Source organism: Lytechinus pictus, chromosome 9, assembly GCF_037042905.1.
Source record: "Lytechinus pictus isolate F3 Inbred chromosome 9, Lp3.0, whole genome shotgun sequence".
NCBI classification, from domain to species: domain Eukaryota; kingdom Metazoa; phylum Echinodermata; class Echinoidea; order Temnopleuroida; family Toxopneustidae; genus Lytechinus; species Lytechinus pictus.
The window spans coordinates 7,871,530-7,899,268 of record NC_087253.1 but is presented as its reverse complement, the minus strand read 5'-3'; the positions used below and the strand labels follow the sequence as shown (position 1 = coordinate 7,899,268).

Below are 27,739 nucleotides of genomic sequence, written 5' to 3'. Positions count from 1 at the left end.
TAATCGGGCAAGAAGCTGAAATTTGCCCCAGCATGAGTTCCAAAACCACAACTTTCTGAGCGGCTGTCTTACCGCCAGCAACGTCAAAGGGATCGTCAACAAATCCCCGTAAGGTATTTGCTTTCGACTTCCTATGCCATGAAACACTCTCAGATAGAAAAGGCAAAAATCAGTATATATGAACACAAATTCATCAATAAACTACGCTTCCACTCTAGGAAGGATTCGGGAGTCTCGTACCTGCGCAACTGTGCGGGCGCTTCCACTGACTGCGTCATCGTATCGTACTATACGTGAGGCTATCAAAGCGTTACCTGTGTGTCGCTAACGCTGATGGAGCGATGAATCAGCCAGTTCGAAGTGCGAAAATCACTACAGCTACGTATTTAACTGTCGATGCGTGGACCAGTTTTGGCCTAAAATTCTTATGTGGCGGGGAACGAACCTAGCGCTGACACCACCACAATAAAGAGTGAAATTACCACATCAGATTTGGGATGCAAAATGAACACCTTTATTCAACAAGGCCTAGGCTGAACATGCCGGCTGATATATACACATACGGTTGCTTCAAAGTAACCAAACACATTGGCGCAGTCGTTCTTAAAGTTGCTCTTAACTTACGAACAGCTTTATGAAACGGCCCCTACATGAAATTGAACATTGAAATGAAGAACTATTTTCTTTATCAATCACAGTGACTGAACTACCGGTGGAATGCCCCGACATCAATGGCACCGTCGCTACAAATCACATCGGACTGAACAAGTACAGCTTCAACGTCACAATCGGACCTGAAAACGTCACCAAATCTATCCCACAGTACCGGTACCATGGGGGTGATGTCTCGGTGGCCCTTGGTGTCAGGGCGAGTCCGATCGGTAGCGTCGATGATCTCGGGACATACCAGCTGACCATAGCCGATGATGTCCTGAGGAAGACTTGCGAAGGTCCTATCCGAATTTTAGGTAGGTTTAAGGGGAGGGTACCACGCCCTCACCGGCCCCATCGAATAATAGCAGAACTTATTGTCAGTACATGGAGCTATCTGAGTTAATAGCTCCATGGTCAGAAGAATTCCGAGTGGAAAAACATTGCCCCACTAGGTTTGTAACTTCATTTAAGAATCCCTAAGTCCACCTGCTTGGGCATTTCTATTGACATGATAGAAATATTAATGTGCACGCCTATTATAGGCCTACAACCTGTGTCCAAATTAAGGTAACATTATAGGAAACTCATTTCACGAAATGAATAGATCTATTTGCGTAATGAGCCAAAACAATTCAGGGGGGGGGGGTTGACATGACGTCTGAGGCAAAATTTCTGAAAAAAATGGAACCCATTTATCTTTTTTTTCATACAAAAATCTTAAGTTGTGATAGATTTTGACATAATACTCGGAAATAATAAAATATTTCACTTTTTTTCTTTCATTTTCTATCTTTTTCCCCTAATGTTGGCCGGGTTCCAAGGCTCCCCAAGTTATAGGCCTACTGGTACGCCAGTGATATATTATAATACGTTAAGATATTAAATTAAAAAAAAAACCAGACTTCAACACTGCACATTGGGAAATAAAGCGGTACTTTTCTTAAATGAAAAGTCCAACCCAACAAAAAGATGATTGGAATTTAATTAAAAGAAAAAACTCAAACAAGCATAACATTGAAAAATTAATAAAAATCGGATGTAAATAAGACAGTTATGACATTTAAAACTTTGGCTTGATTTTACAAAGTTATATCCAGAAATGAGTAGACTGATGACATCATCCACTTACTATTTCTTTTTTATTTCAGTATATGGAAAATGAAATATTCGATTTTCTCCTCATCGTCATGTGAAACAAAGTCCTCCCCCAACATGTGAAATTATCATTGTATTTGTATTTTTTTTTTCCTTATTGCCAAATCTGTAAAAATTGAAATATTGTACAATTCATGTAATAAATAAACAAAAAAAGAAAGAAATAGTGAGTGAGGAACATCCTCAACTCATTTTCATGAACATGCTTTGTGCATATAACTGTTTTGTGAAAAATAAGCGAAACCTTGAAATGTCAAGACTTTCTTATTTTACATCAAATTTGATGAAATTTTCAGTGTTATGCTTCTTTGATTTTTTTTTATTATTATCTTAATGTTCATTTGTTTATTCATTTATTTATATATATATATATATATTGGGGGGGGGGGGACTTAGCCTTCAAATCATAACCTTTAACATTTTCATCGGGATTACATAATAATAATTTAATGATATATTTTTTTCCAGGACGCATTACGGTAGCAACGGTTGTGATTATCGTCATGGCAGCTATAGCAGTGATCGTTTTGATATCATTTATATCATACAGGTGAGAAAGAAAAAAAAAACATTGGCAGGGATAATGATAATGATATTTAAAAATGCTAATATCATTTAAAATTAAAAACACATTATAAAAGATATTACTTAGGTTGATAGATTACTCCCCCCCCCAAAAAAAAAAAAATGCAGTTGTCTCTTTATCACTAACACGGTTAATCATTAAAGTGGAAAGTCGGGATTACCGATTATGTATTCATGCTATCAAAAATATAACGTTGGACTAAAAATACAGAATATAACAGAATATTAAATTAAATCATAATTTTTAACATTAAACAAATTTTTATATTGTGTATATTTTCTTCATTTTTTACAGGGTTGTCAAGGCTATAAAGAGGTCCAAAACAAATTAAAAAAGCAAAATATCATGATGCCGCTGTATCACCACCAACACAGGCCCGCTCACAGACGACCAAGATCTGTCGTTTCGTATGATGCATGGATGCAGGACGTTACGATATAGGACGTATATGACGTATTATCATGTGAAGTGTAGATGTAAATGTAGCATGGATATAGGATTGTTGATATATATAAGAAGTAAGGATCTTTTGATATAAGTTTTACTGACATAGGACGTATAGGTGTAATTTATATGTATTGGCAAAGGACATGAATATATGACCTTTAGATAAAGGACATATTGATATTGGCATAGGACGTATTGTCATATGACGTGTATAGATGTAGACGTATGGGTATTGGATTGATACATGAGGTAAGGATACATAGGTATAGGACGTATGGATATATGATTATTGATAAGATGAGGACGTATGGACTTTGGGTATAGGTCGTATGATATATTGGCATGTGGATATAGGACGTATGGATGTAGGACATACGAATATAATGGCATATGGGTGTAGGGCATATAATATGGCTATGTGTTTTATATGGTATCGGACGTTCAGGCGTATGGATACAGGTCATAATTTTTTTTAATGTATATGATGTACTGAGGTCGCATTGATATAGGGCGTGTGAGGATGTAAATTGACATATTATAGATATAAGATTTTTTTAGAAGTGTGGATATACATAATTTATTATGGATAATACTATAGGATGTATGACTATCGGACTACTCATGAATAAGTAACTTTATGAATGTATTTACTTAATATCTTTACCCTGACATAAAGTGCATTGCTAGAAAATGTCGTTCAATTCCAAATCAATCGTAAGTTCCAAAGTCAAGTGCAAGTAATTCGTTTAATTAAACGCAAGTTTGTAGTTCATTTAGCCTAACATATAGCATGTATGAGACTTGCCTATTCAATGGCGCTCTTACCCCGGCTTTAGCTCCAGCTGCGAAAGGCGCTTGTTGCATTCAAGTAAATCCTGCCAGATACCTGTTCACCCACGTGGGTAGAGTGCAATACAATGTGGGTTAATTTCTTGCTGAAGGAAAACGCGCCATGGCTGGGATTCGAACACACGTGCCGCTGATTGAAAGACGAGAGTCGTAACCACTAGACCACGACGCCCCACAATTCACCTGCAAGTCGAACTTCTTGCAACGCCCAACGACTGATTTTCGGAATTACGATTGACTTGCGATTGGACGCATAAGTTTCTTACAATGAGCGTGCATCGGTATGCAGATTGATGCAAGTATAAGTATTGTGGCTGTTTTCGGCTGTATATAGTCTTAAGACTCCCAAGACACGTATAGCATATGATGCGCGAGCTTTCTCTGCCTCAGCACCTTCTCTTTTGAATAATTTGCCGTTTAATTTAAGAATTATACCATCACTGGAGACCTTCAAATCTAAACTGAAGTCTTATCTTTTTTAACAGTATTATAGTTATTGACACTTTGGCCCGTATTCTAAACTCGGGTTTAACTTAAACTCAGGTTTAAAGTTGTGGTTTAAGTATGGATAGCCAATTGTTACATAAACCACTAACGGTACAGATATCATATTTCAGCTCATTTGGCTCTCAAATCATTTATAATTGTCTAGGAAGTATATAAATAAATGATTGTCTTCACCATCGATGAATCAGGAAGAGCACAGTAAACATACGAAACATACAACTTAATAAAAATTTTGACACTTTTTGCTTCCCATAATTTTAGCACAGAGTAAGACCATTGTCAACCTGACTTCAGAATACGGGCCAATGACACTCATCCAAACTTCCTCATTCTTTCTTTTCTTGTTCGCCTCGGAATAGAATATTTCTAGATAGATGGCGCTATATAAATGCCTATTAATATTATTATATTAAGTATGAACCCTTGGTAAACATGATAATCAAATAAAACTTCATGGGTGGTATTCTGATAGTGATGGTGGTAAATTGCCAATTCGTCTACTGCCAACTCGTCCACTCACAACATGGTCTTCTTTCATGAAGTCTAAAGCCATTTCGGCCATTATTATTTCGTCTAACAACCATTTTGTCTATTAACCATTTGGTCCAATTATCACTTCGTCTAATCACCATTTCGTCTATGACCATTTTTTCTCATAACCAGTTGATCTAATATCCATTTCATTTTTATTCATTTTTGCACAATTTAACACTTAGTCCAATTAGATCAAATGGTTTCTGGACTAAATGGCTATTGCACCACTGGTTATAAGACGGAATGGCATTAGACTAAATGTAAGTAGATGCATAGTGGACGAACTGATGGTAGAAAAAAAATTATAGTAGACGAGTTGGCAATTGGACGAATTGGCATCAGACAGATTAGACGAAATAAACCGTCATGGTTTACCTAAGCCTGGGTTAACTTAGACCACACTTTTTTGTAGGGCCATTTGTCAACTGATTCACCAAATCAAAACTCATTCTTATCCTGTTGCAAAAAGTTTTTAACCAAATTATTTGAGTCGTAAAATGGAAAGAATAGGAAAATACAAAAGTACTATCAATTCTAATCATTTAATTGATACATTATAATTGCCATGATAGAAATATGATGAAGCCCCGCATTTCATAGAAGTGTGGTTTAAAAATCTAGTTTCGACTAGGGTTAAATCTAGGTTTATCAGAATGCAACCCTATTATATTAATTTATTTTATGTATATTCACGAAAATGCATGTAACATAAGTGTCTTATACAGTTTATGGTATATGATTATTTGAAATCGATGATAAACAATATAAGTATAATTTTTGGTATAATATTTATTGATTTATTTGTATATGTTCAATGTACTTTATACAAAGAAAACATAAACACAAAGACAATGAAGACGATACAACGAAATCAAAGGATATTAATATTTACCTTTTGTAATTCATAAATTTCGCAATAAAGACTCTTTATAAAATAAATACAGTCATGGCGATTCCATGCATTAAAATTTTTTTCACACTTTAAAAGGAATAAGAATACATTCTTCTATTATTCCCAAAATAAAATGAAAAAAATATATAGGACCCTATATTGTGACGGCACCGGGGTCTGCCAGCAGCTCGTTCTTGTCAGGATTCCTCATGCTGGCAGGTTTTGCCACGTCGATTTCTAAACTTTAGTTGCGGATCCGTTTGCCAGAGTATTATACTGCCACAGTTGACTCTTACCAAGCTTCGATCTTAAGTTGCCAGTACTACCACCAGGCAACCACCAGACGGCTACGACTCTTTGCCGTCAGCTCAAACAGCTAACCCGACCATAAGATCTCTCGACCATATGCATCTGGTTCCCCCTGGTTCCTATCCCTCGACCATAGGTATGAGTTCTTCTGTAGTCAAGCTCTCGCGAGCATACCTATAGAATCAAGGTACTGTTAGATAATTCGTTTTTCGGATTTCAAAAAGGAAAAAGCAAAAACGAAATATTGAGTGAAAACTGATTCTATTATCGAGATATAGAACAGAAAATGATCATTTCTCAATATTTTGATTCAAGAATGAAATATGAAATCAGACGGAATAATTTCAATGAATTTAAAATGCACCTGATTTTGGAGGTAAATAATAGATGCGGCATATTTTCCCTGTACTTTCTTGACTCGTTTCATTATAAATTGGACCCTTATGAATATAATTAAGGATAATCAAACAAGAAATCATGATAATAAAAACTACATGAAATAGCCTGAAGTAAGATCTAATCTTTGGTAGGTGTATGAACCAATTACACTCGGTAGGCTTGCACCTCATTTTTTAATGCGAACTGTATCATGTTAAAGCAAGACGACTGAATTGATTTTTGTGCACAAAATAGAATTAAAAAAGAAGACGTAAAAATGAAAACGAAAAAGAAAAAGATAAAGTTTGGAACATCCGTGTGTAATAAGAGTATTATGTAAATTTTAGCTGAGAGATTTTTTTAAAAGCCAAACAGTACAACTTAATATTATGAATATTCTTTTGAACAAAGATGGTATTGATATAGTGGCCATAAAGGCCATCTGGATATGCATTTATTTGCTCGTTTATTTATAAATAGGACCCTCATAGTTCAGGATAATCAAATTAAAAATGATAATAATATAAATCAATTTTTGATTTAAAAAAACTTTTAAAAAGACCAAAATTGCATGAACCACTTGGATATTGTAGGCCTATACATTTCTTTTTTATGCAAACTGTATTATTTTAGAGCCAAGACGACTGAATTTATTTTTGTGCATCACATAAAACTATATCTGAAAAAGAAGAAGAAGAAGAAGTAGTAGTAGTAGTAGTAGTAGTAGTAGTAGTAGTAGTAGTAGAAGAAGAAGAAGCTTAACGAAAATGAGGAAGAAGAGATATTTATACAATTATTTTGGGAACCTGTGTAATTATAATATTGTTTAGATTTGAGCCGAGAGAAATTGATCTTTTTTTAAGTAAAAAAGTACAGCTTAATTCTATTGATATTCTTTGAACAAAGACTGTATTAAAATAATGACCATGAAGGCCATCTGGATATGTGATTTCGAGTGCAGATTTATTCGTTTTATTTTAATAATAATAAATCCAACAAGAAAATGAATCAGACCGAATAGATTTCCATGAAATAGAAAATGCACCGATTTTTTTTTTGAGGGTCAATAATAAAGCGGCAGTTTCCTTTGTTCCTTGACTAATTTCTTTATAAATGGGACCCTTATAATTGAGGATAATCAATTAAGTAAAAATCACAATAATAAAAACAAAATCCATACATACATGAAACAGCCTAAAGTAAGATAATGACACAAGTTATTTTGGAAACTAGACTTTCGAAAATGACACAATTAACGTTCACAATGTTGGAAACCCTTTTTTTTTACTTGGACAAAAGCACAATAGCACAATAGTAGTAGTTGGACAGTAATTGGCCAGTCGAGTTGGAAACTGAGAACATAACGATGACACAACGCAAGAAACTTGTTAATGGAGAGTTGTTGGACAGCCCAAGCGCGGATCAAGGGGATTCTTTGCTTATCTTATCCCCCTCTCCTCAGAAAATAAAGGGTAAAAGGAAAGAGAGGGGGAAATTAAGGGGAAGAAAAGAGAAATATAAGGGGAAAATGAATAGGGGAAGAAAGAGGATAACTGTTTTGAAACGGCCCACAAACCCAGTGAAAAAGTAGCGAGGGAACGGGGGGGGGGGGGGATTATGGGTGATATCCTCATGGTCATAGTTTAGCTAAACCTGGGTTAACTTATGGGGTGCTAGTTGTCAACTTATTTACCAATTAAAAATTATTCCTTTTCTGCTGCTAAAAGTGATAAGAAAATATTTCAGTCTTGAAATGGGAAGAATAGGAAAATACAAAAGCATTATTACTTTTAATAATTTAATTTATGCATTATAATTACCACGAATTATGAATTCCAGCATTCCATAGAAGTGTGCTTGAAAAATTCTAGTTTAATATATGGGGTTAAACTTAGGTTTAATTATCAGAATACCACGGTTATTTCAATATATATTCAAGAAGTATAATTGTCTTACACGGTATATGGTAAATAATTATTCAAAATAAAAGAGAAACACTATAAACTAACTTGTAAGTATATGGTCCGATATAGTTTCATTGATTTATTTGTACATTGTCGATATGCTTAACAAAATACATATACACAAACAGACGACGAAACAGCAAAAACAAAGGATATTATACTTAGCTTTTCGTACATTTCATAATAAAGACTCTTGATAAATAAACACAAAAATTGTCATTCCATGCTTTCAAAACAACGTTTTACACTAAAAGAAATTAAGGAATAAATTATTCTACAATTCACAAAATAAAATATTATTTCAATGTATATTTAAGAAGTATATGTCACATACTTGTCTTACACTATATAATAATTATACAAAATAAATGAGAAACACTATAAACTAACTTGTAAGTATATGGTCCGATATAATAGTTATTGATTTATTTGTACATTTGCGATATACTTAGCAAAATACATATACACAAATAGACAACGAAACAGCGAAAACAAAGGATATTATACCTAGCTTTTCGTACATTTCATAATATAGACCCTTGATAAACACAGAAATGGCGATTCCATGCATTCAAACCAATGTTTTACACTATAAAAGGAATTAAGGAATAAATTATTATACAATTCACAAAATGAAAAGTTTAAAAAATGCATGTGGTGCTCCCTCAGTTGTATACTGTAAAGTTGTCCACAAAACTGTTTTGTAAAATAAGATAAATATCAAAAATGGCAAGACATTCTCAATTCACGTCCAATTTTGATGAACTTTCAAATATGATGTTTGTTCGATAGTCTTGTATTCATCAACATCCTCTTAATTGTTTGGGTGGATTTGACCTTGAAATTATATACTATATTTACATGTCAATCGGAAGAAAATAAATGTTTAATTGAATTGAATCGAAAAAAAGTTTTGCTGGGACATGTACGTATATATATATATATATATATATATATATATATATATATATATATATATATATATATATATATATATATATATTATATATATATATATATATATACACTCTCTCTCTCTCTCTTTCTATATATATATATGTGTGTGTGTGTATATGTATATATACAAATATGGTGTATGACATCTTCTTTCAACTCCCTCATTTATTTATTTGTATTCTGCGGCTTACTGCCCGAGTTGTGAATATAACTTTGTTGTGAAATTAGATAAAACTCAGAAATGCCAAAAACGTTCTTATTTCACGTCCAATTTTGAAGCTTGGTAGTTTTGTTTTCATCGAATCTACTTAATATTGTTTGGGTGGATTTGACCTTTAAAAATGTTTAGGTGGGACAACTATATTCACATTGGCGATTGCTTATTTTGGCCAATCCCTTTCAGGAGGATACACGTAGTACTCTTCTAAAAAAAAAAATCATCATCATCGTCGTCGTCATCGTCTATATCGTCATCATATTCACCATCATCATTGTCATTATCAACCACCATATCACCGTGATCACAAAGACACTATCACCATCACTATCATGAACATCATCATTAGTCGTTAAAGGAAACCAAAACCTAGAAAAGAAGCAATCTTATTGGAAAAATTTTAAAATGAGAGGAACAATTTAAAACAAGCTTCATTAAAATCGGTTATGAAATAAGCAAGTTATGGACGTTTAAAAAGTCATGTTGTACTTTCAATGGGGATCTTCAAATTGGCAAACGTGCTTCAAAATGGCTGATTTTTGGACAATTCTCTATTTGTGTTGTATAGACATTTTCAGAATTTCCCCTTTATTTTACATATTTCACATTATCTGCTCCTGACCTTGACATATATGGTGTGAATGGTATTTTCCCATGACATATGTTTTGCTCAGAAGGAGGCAACATGCAATTTGATAAATAATGAGGAATATCTGAAAATTTGTGTTCAAAATAAATGGAGAGTTGTCCACAAAATCAGACATTTTGAAGCACGTTTGCCAATTTGAGGATCCCCATAGAAAGTTCAACAAGAGTTTTCAAGCTTTCTTAACTCGATTATTCTGTAACCGATTTTGATAAAACAAGTTTTAGATTGCTCCTTGAATTTTACTCTTTCCAATAAGATTGCTTCTCCTCTTGGGTTTTGGTTTCCTTTAAAATTTTCCTGCCACTTTTATTTTACAATCATCATTTTCATTCACGTAGTATGCAGCAATCGTCGTAATCGAAGTCATCATCGTCATCATTGTCCTCATTATAGGCGTAATAATAATCTTGAATATGGACACGTGGATGGATAGACACTAATAGGCCTTTTTTATCAAACTGTTGAAGTCGTCTTCTTGTTGATAGTCTCTGTTTCAGGCCTACTGACAGCTTCCTTTCCTCTTGCGTTCGTTTTCTTTACTTGGTAAACACTGTAGAGAAGAAGTTAATAACCGTTTTAAAAGTAACTCAACTTATTTAGACTAACTTGAATAAATTCAATAACTAATGAAATGGTAATAATGATTTAAATTGAATTTAAAAAGATTAAGAAATTTATAAATAGGCTAAACATGTTTGATGACAATTATGATAAGTGATATATTGAATATAGCAATGGAAATATTTTATTTGTCAACCTATTAATTTTGTTAAAGGCCTATTTGTATTATATTATACCGAATAATACCAATCATCCGATTCTTCTTCCGGTCTTTCTTCACTGTGTTGATTTAACTACTGATCAGTAAGGTTATCTATTTATGTGTGTGTGTGTGTGTGTGTATTTGAGTTTTGTCAGACGTGTATCAATCAGATATGATTATTGACGTCTGGGACCGACCTTTAACGTCACCATCCGAAAGACGTGACCAGGGCTCGAACCTCGAACCTCTGCACCAATTTGTAACTTCCCCATAGCTTGCATTACAGGCGCACGCTACAACGCCCAGTTTATGTTTATGTGATAACCGACCAATGTAGAGGGCGTTAAAACTTAGCAAAGTGATGTCGCCCTCTACGTTCGTTGATGATAACTTACATACACCCGACGACAAAGACAGCTAGGAGTACTGCACCAAACGTGATAATCACTATGACAACTGTTGAGATGGGACCTGTGGTGAGGATATATTGGAAAAGACAAAATTCAAATTTACTTCATTCACATCTAATAAAAAGGTACAAGAGTACATACAATTACAGGGGTACACCAGGCTGAAAATAGAATGATCTGAACAGATGAAGAAATAACAGACGAAATAAAAATGAAACTTGATAGAAATCTAGCAAGGAATAACAAAGTTTGGGCATTTTAAAGATTTGCATTATTCCGGTGAAATATGACGGTCTAGACATGTCTTCATGAATATTCAATAAGCAAACTGATATCTACAACACTCGTTCTTTTATATTTTATTGTATGAAATTAGGTTTATTCAATTTTTTTCCTCCAAGAACTAAAAAAAAAAATGGATTGACAACTGATTTTGACCATTAACCCCCGGACATGTACCCCGGGAGTACGTGTCCGGGGGTAAATGTCCGGGATAGATGTCTGGGGGTAGACGTCCTAGGGAGAACTTGCCCTAGAGGGTGGATGTCCGGGGGTAGATGTACAGGAGGTAGATATCCTGATACGGTTTTCACAATATGTTGCTAAACTTTAAAATTCAATAATTTCGCTATTTGTTATCAGAGTTTGATGAAATGTTGAGCATTTTGCTCTGAGAATTTTACTCTAAATATTTAGATATAAATATTTTCAGCCCGGAGTACCCCCTTTAATGGCAATATAACACGTGATATCCCAGAGATACAAAGCTTGCGCCCAATTTACTGTTGTTGATGTGTTTAGGTGTCGATCTGTATGGTGATTGTAGTATGCAAATCGTAAGATCTCCTGAGGGGTATCGTACACTGCAAATCGTACGATCTCCTCGTTATCACTATCATTATGATAATCTTCATCATCTTCATCATCATCCTCATCATCATCATCATTATCGCAATCATCGTTATCATCGATTATTACTTTTGTCATCGTCGTCACTATCTTCTATTCTATTTAGGCCTACATCATCGTAATCATTGTAAAGATAGCTCGTCACTATCATCATCATTAATCATCATCCTCATCATCGTTATCATCTATTATTACTTTTGTCATCGTCGTCACTATCTTCTATTCTATTTAGGCCTACATCATCGTAATCATTGTAAAGATAGCTCGTCACTATCATCATCATTAATCATCATCCTCATCATCGTTATCTATTATTACTTTTGTCATCGTCGTCACTATCTTCTATTCTGTTTAGGCCTACATTCATCGTAATCATTGTAAAGATAGCTCGTTACTATCATCATCATTATCATAAATCATCATCATCATCATCGCAATCATCGTTATCGATTATTACTTTTGTCATCGTCGTCACTATCTTCTATTTTATTTAGGCCTACATCATCGTAATCATTGTAAAGATAGCTCGTCACTATCATCATCATTAATCATCATCCTCATCATCGTTATCATCTATTATTACTTTTGTCATCGTCGTCACTATCTTCTATTCTATTTAGGCCTACATCATCGTAATCATTGTAAAGATAGCTCGTCACTATCATCATTATCATAAATCATCATCATCATAATAACAATAATAATAATAATAATCTTTATCATTATCGCAATCATTGATTATTATTGCGTCGTCACTATCTTCTATTTACACCATCGCCATCACTCTCATTAAGATAGCTCGTCGCTATCATCATCATTAATCATCATCCTCATCATCGTTATCATCTATTATTACTTTTGTCATCGTCGTCACTATCTTCTATTCTATCATTGTAAAGATAGCTCGTCACTATCATCATTATCATAAATCATCATCATCATAATAACAATAATAATAATAATAATCTTTATCATCATTATCGCAATCATTGATTATTATTGCGTCGTCACTATCTTCTATTTACACCATCGCCATCACTCTCATTAAGATAGCTCGTCACTATCATCATCATCATTATCATCATTCATCCGTCCATCATCGCATCATATTCACCATCTTCATTGACCACCAAACACGAATCTATAGGGGCAACGGGGGACTCCCCCTTATAATCTAATATTTTTCATGAAACTGCACCATGTGAGTTTTATAGTGCCCTTTCTTTTATTTTGTTCTTGGGGGTGGGTGAGGAGATGACTACCTTTATTAAATGCCCCCCCCCCGGAAAAAAAATCATGTATCCGCCCCTGGATTTATTGACAAAATTAATGTCAATAATTTCAACTTACTTCCATTCAAATTCCGGTCATCGTCGTCTTCCCTCAATCTCACTCTGATCAACGATGAACATGTTTTGTTTAAGACGGTATCATCGATCACGATTGTAAGGGCGTAAGTCCCAACAGAGAGTGTATAGTTATATGTGCCATTGATCGTCACATCTATTGTGACGTCACCATAGAATTGATATGTCTCCTCCATGAATGTGAGATTGTCAATGGTTAAAGGTTGGTACTGGTAGGTTGATTGCGATGAGTCGAGTTGGATTGTTGACACGTCAGGACATTCCACAGGTATGTCGGTTACTGAGGATTTAAAAATATAACGGGCAAATGAATAGCTGGATGATTGAACAAATGAGTGAAAGGGTGATTGATAGATAGATTGATTGATTGATTGATTGACTGATAGGTTGATTGATTGAATGAATGAATGAATGGAAAACTGAATGAGTGAATGAGTGGGTGAATGGATGGACGATTGAATGAATGAGTGAATGAATGAATGGACAATTGAATGAGTGAATGAATTAATGAACGAACGATTTATCAATTCAATTCACTTATTCTATACTTTTCAATAAAAATCACATCAAAATTGCACAATCACTAGTCAAAAAAAAGAAATTTAACTGATCGTTGCTCCTCCGCTTTCGAGTTTCTTCAATATTTTTTTATCATCTGCCCCCCCCCCCCAGGAAAATTGTTCTGCTTCCGGCCATGAAAGCCTCACTATGATACACTGTTTTTAAGGGCCTTGTTAGAATTGTACACAAATGTGGTGTTAAAACTTACACCGGTCATGCCAGTTGCTGTCCTACGAGGACCACATCCTATAAGGTGTCAAAATAATACCATTGTGTTGATGCAAAACACTGCAGTGTATAACATTGACTAACATACAAAGGTGTAGTAAATACCCACAGTGTTGAACAAACTGGTCTTGAACCACTGAACACCGGTTAACACCACACATGTTTGATTATATAACATGTATAAACTTACATGTTATCTCAACCGAGAAGTAACAGGTGTCCGTGAGTCCAGCCTGATCTTGCGCCATTACAGTCACCAGGGTTAGACCTGGATCGAACCTACTACTAGAATCTGGTTGATACACCAGAGAAGCTCCGACATTGTCGATTGCAGTCGCTGAATAGTCGATGACATTTGTTGAGCTCTCCGTGATATTTTCTGGGCACGTCACGTTGGGCTTTTCAGTGTCTATTTCAAAAGAGAAAAAAATAGGAGGATGAGGATGGGGAAAAGAAGAAGAAGAAAAGGGTTATCACCCCAAATGTAAGGTCATTTCGACCAAAATAAATTTTACTAGCCCCCCCCCCCCAAAAAAAAAAAAAAAAAAAGGTTATCACCCAAAATGTAAGGTCATTTCGACCAAAATAAATTTGACTAGCAAAAAAAAGGTTATCACCCCAAATGTAACGCCATTTCGATCAAAATACACGTTCTATTTCGATTTTGAATGATGTATTTCTTTCAATCATAAAAGACCAAAAATATTAGGGGGACATTATTGTGATATTGTGTCCCCCTACTTTTTTTGAGTAGGGGTACGCCCCCCCCCCCCCCGTCCCCCTGGGATTTCCGCCCACGACACCTTATGACACTCTGTTGGTAATTGTCAGGATACGATCACACTAAGAGCACCCAACGATGCTTGTAGGCAGGGGCAGTGCCAGAAAATGTTGACAGCGGGGGGAGGGGGGGGGGATGTGCGTAAAGGTGAATAACAGGGGCAGTATAAAGTAACAATATCAAGTTATCTCTATTTTTCTTATAAATCATTCATTTTGAAAGGGGAAAAATGAAAGAAATTACCCCTCCCCCTATTTTAACCACTACTTAAACAAAATTCATAGCTAGGGCATTGTGCCCTTCATGTCGCCCCTAGTTGACGTAGCCGAAGTGGGACATTAACGAAATTATCGGTTAGATTTTTTTTTACCCAAAATATATTTGAAACAATGTGAACATTCATTGTGAGGCAAGAAAAAAAATCACGTGATAAGATTCAGCCAATCAGGACCCATACCACAATGTTCTATCAGAGGTTTACCTTGTACAACAATGTAACCGGAACACGTCTTGTTTAGGACGTCATCGTAGATGATTAGGGTGGCAACATGACTTCCCACATCCAGTCCAAAACCGACAGCAATTACGGAATCAACAGAAACCGCGGCGCCGTGATATCTGTATTGCGGTTTACTCTTTGTGACGTCACCAGGCCCAATTGCAGGGAAGTACGCGTAGGTGGGTTGCCCGACATCAGTGAGAACGGTCCGGTTTAGGTCGGGGCAATTGACTGGTAGCTCGGTCACTAATAATGTATGTGGGGGAAGAAAAATAATTATAAACAATTTAGGTAATTTCAAGGCTGTCAAAATGTACACGGAATACATGATAGCTCCGTGAGACGAGGAGACGGTGGGGGGGGGGCAGAGTGCCTCCCTCTTACCTGCCCCCACCCCTTCAGAGGCGTTGCCCCCTCCCACTCCCCCCTCTCCCGTTGCCCCAAGAAATTGGGCAAAGTGAAGAAAAAATGTAGGATAGTAAATGCGCCTCTGCCCCAAAATGTTGTTTTACATCCCACTAACTCCCCCCCCCCCCCCCATTTTGAAAATCTTGGTGCCGTCACTAAATACTCCACTGTTTCATTGTAGTTGAAATTTGCATGCAGAGTCATGATTATTTTGTTTTTATCTTTTTTTGTCAATTTCGGTGAACTTACTTTAAAATGATGATGATGGTGATTATAGTATTATAATATTTTGTAATGGAAACGCTTATGCTGAAGTCAGCCATTATAAGCACAACATTTAAAGGACAAGTCCACCCCAACAAAAAGTTGATTTGAATAAAAAGAGAAAAATCAGACAAGCATAACTCTGAAAACTTCATCAAAATCTGATGTAAAATAAGAAAGTTATGACATTTTAAAGTTTCGCTTAATTTCACAAAACAGTTATATACACATCCTAGTTGGTATGCAAATGAGGGAAATGATGACATCACCCACTCACTATTTCTTTTGTATTTTATTATATGAAATATGAAATATCTCAATTTTCTCCTTATTGTCATGAGAAACAAGGTTTCATTTCTCCATGAACATTTGGAATTACCATTTGTTGGAACATTTTGTGGTCCAACCAAGAGGGGCCTTATTGTCAAATCTGTGAAAATTGAAATATTGTATAATTCAAACAATAAAAAACAAAAGAAATAGTGAGTGACATCATCAACTCTCTCATTTGCATATTACTCAGTTGTGCATATCACTGTTTTGTGAAAAATAACCAAAACTTTAAAGTATCATAACTTTCTTATTTTACATCCGATTTGGATGAAATTTTCATCATTATTCTTGTTTGATTTATCTCTATTGATTCAAATTAACATTTTTCTGGGGTGGAATTGCCCTTTAATTCTTTTTAAAAAAAGAAGATATATCACTATGATAATACCAGACTCAAAAAGTGAGACCTAATATTAGAAGTTTCTTATTTTTCGCCCGATTCTGATGTTCTATATTATACCTTTTCTATGTTTATTGAACCTTTTTGTCATGGCGAACTTTAACAAAATATTATGCTGATTATACAATTACATACAATGTAAACGTTGATTATCAAGTCAGGCATTGCAAACATACCACAAAACTTACCAGGCAGAAACGATTATAATGATACAACCTCCAAAATGAAACCTCAAAATATAATCACTTTATTTTCATCCGTGTGCGAAATGACTGGCAGTGTTGCCTACTTGATTTGTACTTATTTATTTAAATCGACTTTTATTGGGGGTGGAGATATCTACTTATCAGACTTTCGTGGAAAGGGTCATTTTCAACTCCGAATTCTCTTTTGTAAACACGGACGAAAACCAGGGGCGGATCCTGGATTTCCCAAAGGGGGGGGGGGGGTTCGAAGGAAAATTTTGACAAGCCCCCCTCCCCCCTCCCCCACCCCCCAAAAAAAGGTTTTCAACCACAAATTAAGAATAATTCGTTCCCCGAAAAAATTTGACAAGCAAGGAAAAAAAAGGTCTTCAATTTCGAAGGGGGGGGGGTGCACATCTAGGTTTCAATGTCATGTTACATTACACATTTTAATTTTGCTTCTCAAAAGGCTGTCCCCCCCCCCCCCGATCCGCGTTTGGAAAATTGACAAAAGAGAATAGTAATATCAAATACCACGATCATGTACAAACTCAGAACGCAGAACTGTAGACCGTTAAAATCGGTTCGCAATCATTAGACATACACAATGGATGACAGAATGAGGTTAAAGGGTTAATCCAATAATTTGTTGTTCCCTCACAGGGGAGGTGTCCTCGCTGATAGGCTGCAAATTAATATCTGACTTCATGGAGCCAAAAGAGGGAAAGCCTACAGTATAATGCAGGAAGCAGAATTTGATGTATTGATCAAATTCATATTTTTGAAAGTTATAAATCTCAGCCAATTCTCTCTCTCTCCCTCTATCTCTCTCTCTCTCTATTTCTTTTCCCCCTCCCTCTCGTGATCTCTCTCTTTCTCTCTTTATAAATATTCCCGCACTGCAAAAACTCTGGTGTTGATTTAACACCAGCCCGGAATCTATATAAGTCCACACCAGAGAAGTGTTAAACAACACCAGTTTCGTTTTGGTCTAACACCAGATAGGTGTTTATACAACACCAATTATTATTAAAACAGCAATAGTTTGATTCTAAACTGGTGTTGTTTCAATACTTCTCTGGTGTGGACATACAGTATATAGATTCCGGACTGGTGTTAAATCAACACCGGAGTTTTTGCAGTGCGTCAACGCTTCGTACTCCCATATACTCCCAGTAAAAATAAATAAATAAATAAATGATAAAAAACAGTTAACAGGTTGGTTATACAAAGTACAAAAAGTAACACGCTGTTCAAGCCCGTCACTGTAACATGTTATTCAAACTTTCAAGCAATTTTGTAAACTTTTTAAAAATTGGTTTAAACTTTTAAAGCTTAAAACAACTTGTAGATTGGCGGGCTTTAAAAAGTACATGAGATTTTAAACTGCGTTTTTTAGTGTAGTATAAGAACATTATAAATGCTGGTGATAAGAATATTGCGCGTCACTTATCATGCTAATGGGATTTTTATTTAATGTTTCCTATTTCATTTTGTTCATAATTTATATTTTTGAATTTTTTTTTACCAACGGTTGGCATGATTAGTATGTTCATATCTGGCATCAAACATTTCTGAGAGTTTGCCCAATCCATCATTCAGAAAAATCACAAGAGCGCTTCCCACCCCCTCCACCTTCAAGTAATCTGTGGAAGATATACCTTTACTCCCCCGTTTAAGTTCAACCTGGCGAAAAGTTCATTCGAAAAATGGCAGAAAAAAATAATGAAAATATTTGTGAAGGTTTGAGGTAAATCCATCAAAGATTTTGAAAATATGATAAGAATGTTAACTTTTTTTATTTGTGCCGTCAACTGGGAGCTGCTTTCCCGTATTTCGTATAGTAGATTGTCAGTAAAATGTCATTTTCTCAAAATAAAGTTGAAAATTGTTTTTATTTACGTTTAGTATATATCATCAACAGACAAATCATTTCGCACCCGCTCCTAAAAGAAGTGAAAACAAATTATTACGTAATATAAACAATATATGCATCTTATACATATGGAGCGGCTGCTCGAAAATACTATCACAAAATCAAAATTTAAAAATTATAATAACCTTATCAATCTTTGATGTATTTCCTCAAATCTTCACCAACATTTTTTTTTTGGAGGGGGTTATATGATGGGGGATTTTACTACAAACTTTTCGTCAGAGTGAACTTACCCCTTGAATTTACGCGTACTTACGTGTATTTTCTACGTAGAACAAACAAGTGGCGGTGTTACCATCCATGTCGACTGCGATCAATGTAACGGGTGTTCTTCCAGGTGGGTAGAGATATCCCGATGTCCCTGTGGTTACGTTATAAGATATACCACTAGGATCAGGGTTCACATCCTCGTAGGTGTACGAAACACCTTCGCTCAGTCCAAAGAAACTATTCACAAAGAGGGGATGGGTAGTGGTGTCACTGCACGTCACATTCGGTGGAGTTGTATCTGAAAGTAAAAATGATACTGATACTGATAGGGCCTAATAATGATAATAGTAATAATAACAACAATAATAATAATAATAATGATAATGATGATAATGATAATAAAAATTATAATTATAAGAATAATAAGAATACTAATTTGGAGAGTGATTTGTAAATGTAAAGCGCATAGAGCAGTTTTAATTGATTGTGCGCTTTTATAAGCACCAATTTATTATTATGTATCATCAATAATAATGATGATAATAATAACAATGATAATAATAATGATAATAAAACAATAATTATAATAATATATATTGCTATTATTATTATTGTTATTATTAGTATTAATTATTGTTTTTATTATCATTATTACTATTATTTAAAAAAATGAAGAATGAAGAAGAAATGATTAAATGATCACGTCATTACTGAATTATTTATATCATTTTTGCTTGGATATGACTGGTCGGACCATATTATCTTGGTACACACAACAACCGACCCCCCCCCCCCCCCCCCCGCCCCTATGCATCAAATGTCCATGTTGTGTACGTCATCTTTAACAAAAAATCGATAGGCTATAGCAAAAATATGATATTTAGATTATTCCATTTCAAGTTCTAACGTAGGCCTATACTCACCCACTCTATCTACAACACGTCCATAAACAAATAGCATTTGTCATAATCATCAATGACATAATAAAAGGTCATGTTAGCAGAAGGATGTTTGTTCATGCACAAAATCGAAGGACATTAATTAGGATAACATATTTAAATATAAGTCACTAAATTATTGAAGAGGATATGACTGTGACCTATACTCTAATTTGAGTCCATCGTAAAAGTAACAGGCCCTAAATTAAACATGAGATCATAATGTCATCATTCCCTTTAACTTACCTTGGCCTTGAACCTTTACTGCCGTGAGCGCCACCGCAATCAACCAGACAACCATTCCTCGCGCGTTTCCTCTCCCAATTAACATAATGCCTGAAAAAATGAAAGGTGCAAACTTTCGAAGTTATCCTAAGAGTCTTAATGTCATTAATAACCGTGTATGTGCCTTGCATGATCAATGAATCCCAGAACTGATAAGATTACCTTGCATGTTAGCATTCGATAGCGTCAACGCGAAATCTTTGATCAGAGCACACCTTGATCTGATTCATATCACGGAAACACAAAAGGCTGTTATTTACGTTCGATCTGTTTTCCTGCGGGTATTATCCCGTGTAATGTTACAAACAGTTTGAACTTCAACGCATATTCTGCCTGGGTTGATTTGATTGAAGGGGCGGGGGGGGGGGGGGGGGTCAACTAAGATATCTAATTGAGGCACGGGAATAAGGCGATGCCGGGGAGGGAGGAGCCGAGGAGGTGGGGAGGGGGTCAACTGTGATAGATTAAAGGACCTGGATTGAAACCATGAATTCGGGGACAGGTAATCATTGGCGGCTCCAGAATATTCTGATGGGGGAGGGGTGGGGGAGCCAACCATGGATGGAGTATTTACCTCTGAAGTAGTAAAAGGGGTTGAGGAGAGTCACGTTAGCTACTTCATTTTCTTTCTCATTTCTTCCACTTGGAAATTATTGCCTTTTTCTCTATAGGCCTAATACCGTGGGTGTCTTATCATGGATTTGGGATTCAAATAGCTCCCTGAAATTATTGGCAAACTAAACTTTTTTACCCCCATTTCTAGCCATTATCTTAACAAGTGCTGTTCTGTCCCTCAAGTTATTATTGTTTGTTGAAAATAAAAGAAGTACAACCCTTTTCTCTTCAACCTCCCCCCCCCCCTCCCCTTCTCCCCCATCAGTGTGAACATACCCAAGTCACCTCATTATTTTCAAAAGACATTATTCTTCTTGGTTTGATCCCCGTTCTAGATCTTGATTTTTTTTACAATGTATATATATATTAGCTGTCTAGGCATGCTGGGGTGTCTATTCCACTCCCATGGCAGTAAAAACGTTGTTTGTTATTATGTTATTTTTTTTTTACAACGAACTTTACTTTATGAACATTAAAGCGGTTGAAACAAGTTTTTTTTAATCTCAAACAACGAAGTTAAATTGTTCTCATTAAATAAAAGGTCAAGTTTACCCTAGGAAAAAATTGAGTTTGAATCAATAGAGAAAAATCAAACTAGCATAACGCTGAAAATTTTTCATCAAAATCGGATGTAACATAAGAAAGTTATGAAATTTTAAAGTTTCGCTTATTTTTCACAAAACAGTGATATGCACAACTAAGTGAAATGTTAATGAGACGGTCGATGATGTCCGTCACTCACTATTTCTTTTGTTTTCTATTGTTTGAATTATAAAATATTTCATTTTTTACAGATTTGACAATAAGGACCAACTTGACTGAACAATATAATATCAAACAATGATGATTCCACATGTTCATGGAAAAATTAATTCTTGTTTCACTTGACCATGAGGAGAAAATTAGAATATTTCATATTTCATATAATAAAATACAAAAGAAATAGTGAGTGAATGACGTCATCAGTCTCTTCATTTGCATACCTACCAGGATATGAATACAACTGTTTCATGAAATTAAGCAAAACTTTAAAATGTCATAACTTTCTTATATTACATCCGATTTTGATGAAATTATCAGTGTAATGCTTGTTGGATTTTTCTTTTTTATTCAAATCAACTTTTTGGGGGTGGGCTTGTCCGTTAAGCATGGTTATTTACACTACTGTAAGGTTCTGGTAGTAAATAGCGTTCTATAAATCTTTAAGCAGCGTGGTTCCACCCTACATTTGTTTCAAGGGAAATGCCACACACGTTTTATTGAAAGGAGGCGATAATTTCCGCCTCCGCATCTGTAATTATTTATAGATTTCATATAACATGTGGCTTTTTATTTGGGACATGTACTAAATTTGATCCGCGCAAATCACTGAACTTGGCCATAACAGGAAACATCCACTGCATTTTTTTTTTGCCAAATGGGTACAACATAATATCCCTTCTTTTCAAAGTGTTTTATTGAATTAATGTAAGGGCGGGCGCGGGACGCGAAATTATTTTTCCCACCGAGTTCTGGACCAACATATGAATATTCATGACTTGCGTCTTCGGATTGAGAGTACGCATGCGCGTGGACTTGGCCTCGACCAGTGCCGATCGTAAGCATTCACGTTGCTCAGAATGAATTAGCATCGTCAAATTACCGGTACCCTTACATAGTTACATAGGCCTTATAGGCTTAGATCTATATATACATCCAATTCTTAAACACTTATCAAACTAGCTGCCATTAATGGCAAGACATGTGCTAGGGTAGGGCTAGCTTAGGCTAGCGCATTAACTTTACCTCAAATCTGGACCTGTCTAATGCATAATACTAATAGGAATAGCCGACTAATATGCCATGGTTAACTTCGAACTTGTTAATTCCGAACTTTACGTTTGATTAGGTTTGGACCAATATCAGCTTATTTACCATGGTTTAATATGTCTAGTCCGTATACAGAACCAGTCCTAGATCTAAAATAAATATCTTAGTTCTAGTCTAGTCTCTAGATCTAGACTCTGATCTACGCGCTATCAGCATGGAACCACTAGTGTACCAAAGGGGGGGGGGCAGACTGCCCCCCTGACGAGTCACAACTGATCCAGGGGACGTGCCCCCCCCCCCTTGAGAAGCCAAATTAATAATTTGTTATGTCAAAATGCAACGAAAAAAGACGTATGTCCCCTCTTTTGAACGTGAAGATCTTTTTTTTTTCTTGTCAAATTTTTTTCAGCTACGAAATCCTTAATTTTGGGTGAAGACGGGGATCAAGATCACTGACGTTAATTTGTGCCTGACGTTAAAATACGTTCCATGCACGCACTGGTGTACCTAGGATTTTCCAAAAGGGGGGCAATTTTTTAAGAGGATATTTCGTCCGCGAAAAAATGTGACAAGCCCCCCCCCCCCAAAAAAAAAGGGGTCTTCACCCCAAATTATGGATTTCTTAGCTGAAAAAAAAATTGACAAGCAAAAAAAAAAAAAAAAGATCTTCACGTTAAAAAAAGGGGACATACGTCTTTTTCATTGCATTTTTACATTACAAATTATTAATTTGGCTTCTCAAAGGGGGCACGTCCCCTGAATCAGTTGTGACTCGTCAGAGGGACAGTCTTCCCCCCCCCCCCCTTGGTACACTAGTGGTTCCATGCTGATACAGCGTAGATCAGAGTCTAGATATAGAGACTAGACTAGAACTAAGATAAATTTTTTTTAGATCTAGGACTGGTTTTGTATACGGACTAGACATAATTATTAAACCATGGCAAATAAGCTAATATTCATTTTCCAACCTAAAAACTGGACATTCGTAACAATTTTTCAAATTAAGCACAGGATAGGAAGTACCTAAAAACTGAACATTTGTAACACTTTTTCAAATCATGAACAGAATAGGAATTTAACTAGATAATAGATGCGAGCGCGAGCTGAAAGTTTTTGATTTTCCAGCCTAAATACTGGACATTCATAGCACTTTAAAAAGAATATGAACAGTATAGGAATCTAATCAATTAATGTGAGCGCGAAGCGCAAGTTGATAGTTTTTGATATTCCAACCTAAAAACTGGACATTCGTAACACATTTTTCAAATCATGAACAGGATAGAAATTTAAATAAATAATAGATGCGAGCGCGAGCTGACTTTTTTTTCCAAACTAAATACTGGACATTCATAGCACTTTAAAAAGAATATGAACAAGATAGGAAACTAAACAATTAATGCGAGCGTGAAGCGCGAGCTGAAAGTTTTTGATTTCCAACCTAAAAACTGGAAATTCTTAGCACTTAATAATGAACGGAATAAGAATCTAAACAATGAATGCGAGCGCGAAGCGCGAGCTGAAAGTTTTTTATTTTCCAACCTAACAACAACATTCATAGCGCCTTATAAAGAATATGAACGGGATAGGAATCTAATCAATTAAAGTTCGGAATTAACAAGTTCTAAGTTAACCATGGCATTAGTCGGCTATTCATATTAGTATTAGGCATTAGACAGGTCCAGATTTGAGGCAAAGTTAATGCGCTAGCCTAAGCTAGCCCTACCCTAGCACATGTCTTGCCATTAATGGCAGCTAGTTTGATAAGTGTTTAAGAATTGGATGTATATATAGATCTAAGCCTATAAGGCTTATGTAACTATGTAAGGGTACCGGTAATTTGACGATGCTAATTCATTCTGAGCAACGCGCATGCGTACTCTCAATCCGAAGACGCAAGTCATGAATATTCATATGTTGGTCCAGAACTCGGTGGGAAAAATAATTTCGCGGGCGGGACGCCTCGAAATGTTGAAAGGCAGGTAAATTAGAGCCCTTATGATTTGTTTTTGGGGTCAAAATAGTGAAAAGGGGAGTAACAAAGGGGTCCATGTAGGTCATGTATGTAGCACTCTTATATACTCCTAATAGTCAACTGAGAAAAAAAAATTGCATCATCAGTGGGTCGTCTTGACCCCCCCCCCCATAAAATAAAATGTATTGGCACTACCCCCTCCCCTCCCTGAGCTGTCGGAACAACAGAAATTTGTGCGAATTCTCATTTTATTCAGTTTCTTCTGTTTCTATGCATGTGGCTGTGCCAGATTTATTTTTGTCAATTAGGAGGGGGCGTTGGGGCATAGCTCAATTTATCGGTCTTATTTATTTATTTATAAATGGTTTTTTTTTTTTTTAAATTACTCCTTTTTGCAATGTTTTTTACTACTTGAAAAAAAATCATATAGGGCGATCCTCCTCAACCTCCCCCCCCCCCCCCCCCCCCCGTGGCGCCATCTTGACACTCCAACTCATCTTATTGCGATCTGATGGAACCGCTCCTGCATGCAATTTTCTAACATGTTACAGCAGGGCCAGGCGAAACCCTTTTTTTAATAGGAGATGCTGGGGGCTTGATTGTTCAAGGGATCGTCGTCAGAAAAAAATCGACAAGCCTACCCCCCCCCCACAATTAAACATGTTATTGCTCCAAAATCCACGGTCGTTACTAGGGAGCAATCCCTAATTGTTATTCTTGTCAACCAGGGCCCCGTTGCATAAAAGATACCATTATGGTAACTTTGCCATCCAATGGTATCTTTCATGGAATCCTCGATTTTGATTGGCTGTTGATCAGCGTTACCATGGTAGTTACCATTGGATGGCAACGTAACCATTATAGTAACTTATCCGACGGGCCCTACTTCCATGGGGTGCAGCCCAAAACATTCACAGTTTCCCCCCCCCCCCCGTCCGAAAAAAATCTTGTGGGTGCGGCGCACCTGCAGCTTATACCAGGGCAATTTCTTACATGGCATTGATACTATTCAAACAAATAAAGATACAACCCTTTCACTTTTTTCAGATCATTTTTCATGAAGACCGGGTGGATATTAAAAAAACTATTATATAATTCAACGTTATGATGACACACACACATACACACTCACCCCCCCCCCACACACACGCACACACACACACACACACATATATATATATATATATATATATATATATATATATGTATACATACATATATATATATATATGCTATATGTATACATATATATACCCTAACCTGTTTGGCAATTAATCAAAATTGAGGTATAAATATTATACAAAGTGCGGAGGCCTACTTACTTCCAATTATCTTTGCTGTGGTTACACTTCCTGATGATGATCCGATAGTAATATCTCCTTTCATAATCATGACAATTGAATAAAAAGAAGATGAAATCCGTTTTCTGCTGCAACTATCGATTTCTCCGATCCAATGTTTGTCAAAACAGCATTATGGATATGCTTTGCCGCTGTTGTGATGTTTGTGTATATGAGTTGCATTGGACTTTGTGTAAGCCGGCATGTATCTGCACTGTGTACTCTGTTTTTCAGAAAATAACTTTTGTTTTCTTGATGTGGGATAATTTTTCAGCGATTTTGTCGTTTGTACAGAGTCCAGAACGAAACTGCAATTTGATTCACCGAATTTCGACAAAGACTGCTTTCCTGAAGGGCTTTTGATAATAGATTTTTATGTTGTAAAATCCGTCTCAGTTGGAATTGCAAAAACTCCCATGATCGTGAACCGCGTGCTTATATAGTGTACAAGGGTGTAGGGAGGATTTAATTTGTGCGCTGAGTCAAGGGTTAAGTTATAAGAATTCAAATTTGGGTTTTTGTTCCAATGGAACGTCGTCAGAAAAAAATAAAAGCAAAAAAAATAATGAATAAATAAATAAAAATAAAAGTAAATCTCCATCATTTGGGACCACCTTTTTTTTTCTTTTTGTCAACCTGATTTCCAGAGGGTGCTGCCTATGGTTAATATCATACGCAACGCCCTCATTACCCCTGCTTTCTATATTGGGCCATTCTGCATGACATTAATACAATTCACAATATAAAGAGAGAAACAGCCCCTCCTTTCTCGGATCATAATTGTAGTTCTCGTCATGACCGGTTGGATTATTCAATAACTGTAGCAATTCAACTTTTAGCTAATATATCAGTAACAAAATATATAGGCCCAAACTTTTTGGCAATTTAATCAAAATTAAGGTCAAAATATTACACAAAGTGCGGAGGCCTACTTACTTCCAATTGTGGTGACACTTCCTGATGATGATCCGATGATACTATATCCTGTCAAAATCATGAAAATTAAACAAAACATGAAAACGGAGGAACGGTTGTTCTGCTATTGATTTCTTCAATCCAATGTTTTTCAAAACATGAACATTCTGGATATGTGTTGATATGTTAATTTGTGTTTGAGTTGCATCAGACTGTGTGTGTGTCTAGGTCTAGATGTAACTGCACTACGTGTACACGACACCTATATGTCATGTCTTAACCTTTTTCTTCTCACAAAAATCAGACAGCCATTCGGCCGTCCCAAGGCAGGGGCGGATCCAGGATTTTTCGAAAGGGGGAGAGGGCACATTTTTCCGAGGAAAAACTTTGACAAGCATAAAAAGGTCTTCACTTTGAGGGGGCACTTCCAGTGTTTTAACGGCATTTTTACATTACAAATTGTAATTGTGCCTCTCAAAGGGGGGGGGGGGGACGGGCCGACTGTGCCCCCCC

The 27,739-nt window shown here is 35.9% G+C and overlaps 2 protein-coding genes across 4 annotated transcripts; one reads left to right on the top strand and one right to left on the bottom strand.

Moving 5' to 3' along the window:
• Positions 1–341: 341 nt before the first annotated feature.
• Positions 342–2,743, top strand: LOC135155565 (uncharacterized). The gene is made up of 4 exons (XM_064105048.1): positions 342–360; positions 699–968; positions 2,278–2,359; positions 2,690–2,743. The coding sequence occupies exons 1-4, from the start codon at positions 342–344 to the stop codon at positions 2,724–2,726; spliced, it is 408 nt and encodes a 135-aa protein (XP_063961118.1). The 3' UTR covers positions 2,727–2,743.
• Positions 2,744–9,302: 6,559 nt separating this feature from the next.
• LOC129268832 (uncharacterized) lies at positions 9,303–27,449 on the bottom strand. 3 transcript variants are annotated; one of them, XM_064104301.1, is made up of 9 exons: positions 27,248–27,449; positions 26,294–26,534; positions 20,537–20,626; positions 19,399–19,650; positions 15,599–15,862; positions 14,527–14,745; positions 13,531–13,827; positions 11,257–11,332; positions 9,303–10,648 (listed from the first exon to the last, which is right to left on the bottom strand). In XM_064104301.1, exons 2-9 carry the CDS (start codon positions 26,361–26,363, stop codon positions 10,552–10,554), a joined length of 1,365 nt encoding a protein of 454 aa, XP_063960371.1. In that variant the 5' UTR covers positions 26,364–26,534; positions 27,248–27,449; the 3' UTR covers positions 9,303–10,551. The 3 variants fall into 3 exon arrangements, with proteins under 3 accessions (XP_063960371.1, XP_063960369.1, XP_063960370.1); XM_064104299.1 differs by having other exon boundaries at positions 26,294–26,350; XM_064104300.1 differs by lacking the exon at positions 26,294–26,534.
• Positions 27,450–27,739: the final 290 nt, after the last annotated feature.